Source organism: Otolemur garnettii, unplaced genomic scaffold (assembly GCF_000181295.1).
Source record: "Otolemur garnettii isolate 467f Iridium unplaced genomic scaffold, OtoGar3 scaffold00140, whole genome shotgun sequence".
NCBI classification, from domain to species: domain Eukaryota; kingdom Metazoa; phylum Chordata; class Mammalia; order Primates; family Galagidae; genus Otolemur; species Otolemur garnettii.
Genome location: NW_003852535.1, coordinates 1,911,627 through 1,917,715, shown reverse-complemented (window position 1 = coordinate 1,917,715; position 6,089 = coordinate 1,911,627). Strand labels below are relative to the sequence as shown.

Here is a 6,089-nt window from a genome sequence, read left to right as displayed (position 1 = left end):
CCAATTTTTTTTTTTTTTTTTTTTGAGACAAGAGTCTCAAGCTGTCACTTTGGGTAGAGTACCATGGCATCAGAGCTCACAGCAACCTCAAATTCTTGGGCTTAAATGATTCTCTTGCCTCAGCCTCCTGAGTAGCTAGGACTATGAGCACCTACCATAACGCCTGGCTATTTTTTTTTGTTGCAGTTGTCATTGTTGTTTTTAGGTGGCCCAGGCTGGGTTCAGCCTTGGTGTATGTGGCTGGTGCCCTACCCACTGAGCTAAAGGTGCCACCAAAATAAAATGAATTTTTATTTAAAGAAAAAGTCTTTTAGTCCAGATAATAAATTATAAAATCGTCATAATTAAAATCTTCCATTTTAGAGATAATGATAGGGAGGCTCAGAGAAGTTAAGTGCCTTGCTTACCACCACACAGCAAGACCGGCACAGTGGCTCATGCTTATAATCTTAGTACTTTGGGAGGTCAAGGGGGGAGGATCATTTGAGCTCAGGATTTCGAGACCAGCCTGAGCAAGAGCAGGACTCTGTTTCTACTAAAACTAGAAAAATTGGCTGAGCACAGTGCCTCACGCCTACAACTGTAGCACTCCGGGAGGCTGAAGCAGGTGGATTGCCTGAGCTCAGGAGTTCAAAACCAGCCTGAGCCAGAGTAAGACCCTATGTCTAAAAATAGCCAGGCATTGTGGTGAGTGCCTGTAGTCCCAGCTACCTAGGGGGCAGCTACTTGGGAGGCAAGAGGATTGCTTGAACCCAAGAATTTGAAGTTGCTATGAGCTCTTACACCATGGTACTCTACTAAGGGTATGAAAGTGAAACTCGGCTTCAAATAAATAAAGAAATAAAAATAGAAAAATTAACCAGGCATTGCGACAGACACCTGTAGTCCCAGCTACTCAGGAGGCTGAGGCAGGAAGATCACTTGAGCCAGGAGTTTGGGGTTGCTGTGAGTTAGCCTGACACCACAGTACTCTGGCCCAGGTTACAAAGTGAGACTCTGTCTCAATAAAAACAGTATCACATGGCAAGGGGTGAGACTCCTGAACCAGACTCCACTGCCTCTCAAAGCTTCATACTGGCCTTGGGTCATACTCCGCAAAGCCCAATAATGTGGGCATAATCATCTGTATTTCAGGTATAGAAACTGAAGCTCAGAATAGTGACAGAGTGACAACAGAGGGATGTGAACGTCTGGCTCTGTATCTGCTGTACCTCATTTCTCCAATGAGCCTCTCATGGTGGGGGCCCAGTGAAAAAACAGCCCTGCCCCTAAGATCTTACTATGAACTATCCCCTAGGGTCCTGGACCCCTCTTAGAATCTGCTGAGAAAAGCATTCATATGTCCACAGACATGGGCAAATGTAGGGGCTGCCTACCTCCTCCACCAACAAGCTCTGCAGCTCCCTTTGGCAGTCTTCCATGCGCTGGCGGTCAGCACTGTCCACCACCCAGATGAGGCCATCAGTGCTCTCAAAGTAGTTCCGCCAGTAGGACCGCAAGGACTTCTGGCCGCCCACATCCCAGATGTTTAACTTGAATCTGGATAGGGAGGAGTGGCTGGAGGGTCAGTTGGTTCCCTCTTTCATCCCCCCCAACCAGCTCTGGACTGGCCCACCTACTAGGACCCTGCTCACCCTCGGTGCTCCAGGGTCTTGATATTGAACCCCAGCGTTGGGGAGATGGTGTCAATGTCTTCTCCATTGAACTTCTTGAGAATGGTTGTTTTTCCGGCATTGTCCAGCCCACTGGGGCACATCAGGTTAAGGAGAAATCCCTATGCTTTGCCAGGTGGTGACATTATCCCAGTGCTCCTCAACTAATCATTTCCTACCACGTAACAAAATGAGTTGACCACATGCCTGGCCCGTGATAAGTGTGTAAAGAAAAGATAGATTTTATCACCTCCGCAGACCAAAAGCTCCTTAATTTATACAACAAATATACATTTGCTGAGTATTTACTACACACCACACCTTCTTCTGGGTACTGGAGGACAAAGTCCCTGACCCTATGAAGGCTGCACTCTAGTGGGGAAACAGCAGATAAAGTGCAAACAAAGGAGAAATGAGATACAGCAGATACTGGTTAGCATTATACATATAACAGGCAGCTCTCCAGGCGTCATTTGAGGGGTTCTTTCAGCTTGAGTGCCTGGGAAGGCCTTTCTGAGGTGTCTTGAGCTGATTTTTGAAGGATCGAAGGAAAAGCAAATACCTACTGGTAGCCACCCTCATCTGTTTCTGGAATATTCCAAATCCTCTGTTGCAGTGGTGTGGTGAGGAGAGGGCAGGTCCTGGACTCAGCCAGCTTTTAACTGCCCACCTGACCTGAGGCAAATGACTCAAACCCAAGAAATGGGGATGAAGGGAGGACCTCTCGAGACCTAGCCTTAGCCCCTAAAAATTGGCCACTGATTTCCCCCTTCCCCCAACACCATCATCATCCATATTTCCTTCCACCCTGGATCATCCCACCAGCTGACAAACTTACTGTTGTTTCTCCCAGCGAAGAAGCAGAGAAAACCCTCTAGTTAATCATTCCATCCTAGCCATTCTTTCTTTTTACAGAAAATTTCTTCAAAACAGTTGTTCATTCATCTGTCTTCTTGGGTTTTTTTTTTGCTTCTCTCTTTCCTTTCCTTCTCTTCTCTTCCCTTTCCTCTCTTTCTTTCTCTCTCTTTTTTTTTTTTTTTTTTTTGAGACAGAGTCTCAAGCTGTTGCCCTAGGTAGAGTGCTGTGGTATCACAGATCACAGCAACCTCAAACTCTTAGGCTTAAATGATTCTCTTGCCTCAGCCTCTCAAGTAGCTGGACTACAGATGCCACCACAACACCCAGCTACTTTTTTTGTTGTTGTTGCAGTTGTCATTGTTTTAGCTGGCCTGGGCCAGGTTTGAATCCACCAGGCTTGGTGTATGTGGCCTGCACCCTACCCACTGAGCTATGGGCACCACCTGTTTGTTTTTTCAGACAGAGTCTCACTTTGTCCCCCTGGGTAGAGTGCCGTGGTGTTATAGTTCACAGAAACCTCAAACTGTTGGGCTCAAACAATCCTCTTGCCTCAGCCTCCCAAGTAGCTGGTGCCCAACATGATACACAGCTATTTTTAGAGATGGGGGCGTCTCACTGTGTCTCAGGCTAGTCTTGAACTCCTGACCTCAGGTAATCCACCTGCCTCAGCCTCCCAGAGTGCTAGGATTACAGGCATGAGCCACTGTGCCTGACTCATCGTCTTGCTCATTCTAGAACCCACTCCTGTTAGGCTTTTCTTGTACTGCTCCCTAAAAGTGGTTTTGCCAAGGTCAATCCCCAAAGATCTCCCTGCAGCTCTCCCATGGCTGGACAGCCCTCAGTACTCATCCTCTGCTCGACCCTCAGCATCTGACAGGGTGACTCACCCTCCTAGGCAACATAGGACCTGCCTTGGCTCTGGGACACACTCTTAACTGGCACTCCTTCCCCTTGTGGCCCCTCCTCATCTTTCCAACTCACTCAAGGATGCCTGGGTTCTCTTCTGTGGCCACACTCATTCCCTCGATGATTTCACCTAGAACCATGGCTTCAAATATCTTTTTTTTTTTTCCGAGACAGAGCCTCAAGCTGTTGCCCTGGGTAGAGTGCTGTGGCATCACAGATCACAGCAACCTCCAACTCCTGGGCTCAAGTGAGTCTCCTGCCTCTCTCTCCCAAGTACCTGGGACTACAGGCACCTGCCACAACACCCAGCTATTTTTTGGTGCAGCTGTCATTACTGTTTGGCAGCCGGGGCTGGATTAAAACCCTCCAGCTCAGGTGTATGTGGCTGGCGCCTTAGCCCCTTCAGTCACAGGCACTGAGCCAGCTTCAAATAGCTTTATGCTTGATGCCTCCCACACATCCACTCTCTGGGACATGGGTCCCTCTATCCAGCTGTCCACTTGATACTTCCAGGATGCCTTGGGGGCATCTCATACTCTCTGATCCTTTTCCTCCCCCAGTCTTCTCCATCTCACAAGTAGCTCCTCATCCTCCTCACTGTTTAGGCAAGAAACTTCCATCCTGGTCCAAGCCATCCTCCTATCTTGCCTGCATTATTGCAATCGCCTAATTGAACTCAGATTACCTTTCCTCTGCTCTTCTCACTTAAAGGGAAAGCCAAAACCCAAAAAACCCATCCGGGCAGGGCCACCCAACTGCCTGTCCCCTCCAGCCATCACTGCCCTCTGACATTCCTTTGAACACATCAGTTATATTCCTCAAGGGCCTTTCCATGTGCTGTTCCCTTTGCATTAAACAGCTTCCCCAAGATGTCTATAGGGTTCCTCCCTCACCTCCCTTGTATCCACTCAGTTGTCACTTTCTTAGACAATCCTATTTCTTTGACTATCCTATTTAAACTGCAATCGTTTCCATAGATACCACATTTTTACTTATTTGCTGTGTAGCATGTCTTCCCCACTGCATTAGAGAATCTCCATCCAGGCAGAGTTTTTTTGTTTTTCTTTTTTGTCCTGGAACGCCTAACACGGAGTGGGTGCTCAATAAGTATTTAAATGAGTGAATACTCTGTGTCTTTCTCAGAGCTCTTTAAAACAGATCTGATGTGAGTAATATTTTTAAATTATAGGTACACATAAAATGTCTTCTCTCCCAAGCCTCAGTGATGAAGCCGGCCCAGCTGATTCCCTGCACAGAGCAAGCAGGAAGATCGAATACCGGCGCCTCAAACGCGACTCAGAAGGTCCGCGGGACCTCGGGTCTACAAATTCTCAGCCACGGGGACATCGACGAGTAGTGCAGCAGCAAAAAGCCCCACAGTGGAAACAACACGCAGAATCCACACCCTCCGCTCCCAGGGGCCGAAGGCGATTCCGAACTCTAAAGCCGGGCCGGCCCAGCACCCTCGGACTCTGGGGCTGGGTGGGGTGAAGGAGGTCAGAGCGCCCACGCTCCGGCCAAACCGTCGGATGGTAGGGTCTGAGTCACTACCAGACTCCACCTTCCCCTTCCATTTGGGACACTTGGTCCCGCCGCTGCGCCTTTAGGCCCACCTCTTTGGCTTTTGGAGAGAGGCCTCCCGGAAACCCAAGCCGGTGGTACGGCCTCCACCCGGCCCCCGGCCAGAAGCGATTGGTAGGGCCCGTGTGCGTGACGCACAACTGGCAGTTGGTACGGGCCGGCCGGCCGCGCACCTAGGCCCAGCAGGGGGCGCCTATATCACCCGCTTGGCGGGTCCCCAGCTACCCTAGCGGCTCCTGCGTCCGGGAGGATACAGCATGAGCAGTCGCAGCTCCCGCTCTTTCTGCTTCATCTTCTTCAGAATGGTCAGAAGCCCCATGGTCCCCGTAGCCCCCTCCCGGCCGCCGTTTCTTCTAGTCCCGGGACCCCGCTCCCTGTTCCTATTGGCTATCACGCTCACCGACAGAAAAGCCGATTGGCTGGTCCCTCACTTGGTCCCGCCCTCTCCCCACGTGACTGCGAGGGGGCTGGCGGAGCGGCTGCAAGGGTCCCTCTAGCGGTGCTGGGGACTTGTGCGGGGCCACCTGCATTAACCCTTCGAGTCCCGAGTAGGTTCCCTAACTGTAGGTTGGAGAATCAGCACAAGACCCAGTTCCTCCCGCGCCAATACCCGAGAACTCAGGCATGAAGGAAAACCCTGAAATTCCTGGATTGTATATTGGCTGGATAAGGAGTACTTGAGAAGGGATGCCGACCCCAAGAGTCAGAACCAAGAGCTCAAGGGAGTTGTCGAGTTCGTTCTGGGGATATTGTAGGGCCCTTTTCCGGTCCAGATCCTACTCATTTGGGGCCTTGACCTAAATCTGATGGTGACATAGCAAAAAATTGTGTATCTCCCCTTCCAAGCTCCTGTAGGAAGTGGAGAGGTGGTTCTCAGTCAAGGATGGTAATGCCCCCTAGGGGCCATTTCAAAAAGTGCTGAGCATCTTTAGATTGTTTCAAGGACAAAGTAGACTAGCTTTAAGAATTGTCCTGCCGGCTCGGCGCCTTTGGCTCAAGTAGCTAAGGCTCCAGCCACCTAAGGTAGCGGGTTCGAAACAGCCCGGGTCCGCCAAAACAATGACAGCTGCAACCAAAAAATAGCCGGGCGTT

The 6,089-nt window shown here is 50.1% G+C and overlaps 1 protein-coding gene across 1 annotated transcript in view; it reads right to left on the bottom strand.

Annotated features, from left to right (window-relative positions):
* ARL2 (ADP ribosylation factor like GTPase 2) overlaps nucleotides 1-5,402 on the bottom strand; it is an 8,610-nt gene extending 3,208 nt beyond the window's left edge. Inside the window, exons 1-3 of the mRNA XM_003798630.2 lie at nucleotides 5,252-5,402; nucleotides 1,635-1,745; nucleotides 1,377-1,539 (exon numbers count right to left, since the gene is read on the bottom strand). Coding sequence (XP_003798678.1) covers nucleotides 1,377-1,539; nucleotides 1,635-1,745; nucleotides 5,252-5,316 — 339 coding nt within the window. The 5' untranslated portion in view covers nucleotides 5,317-5,402. The remainder of the gene's footprint in view (nucleotides 1-1,376; nucleotides 1,540-1,634; nucleotides 1,746-5,251) is intronic.
* Between the last annotated feature and the right edge of the window lie 687 nt (nucleotides 5,403-6,089).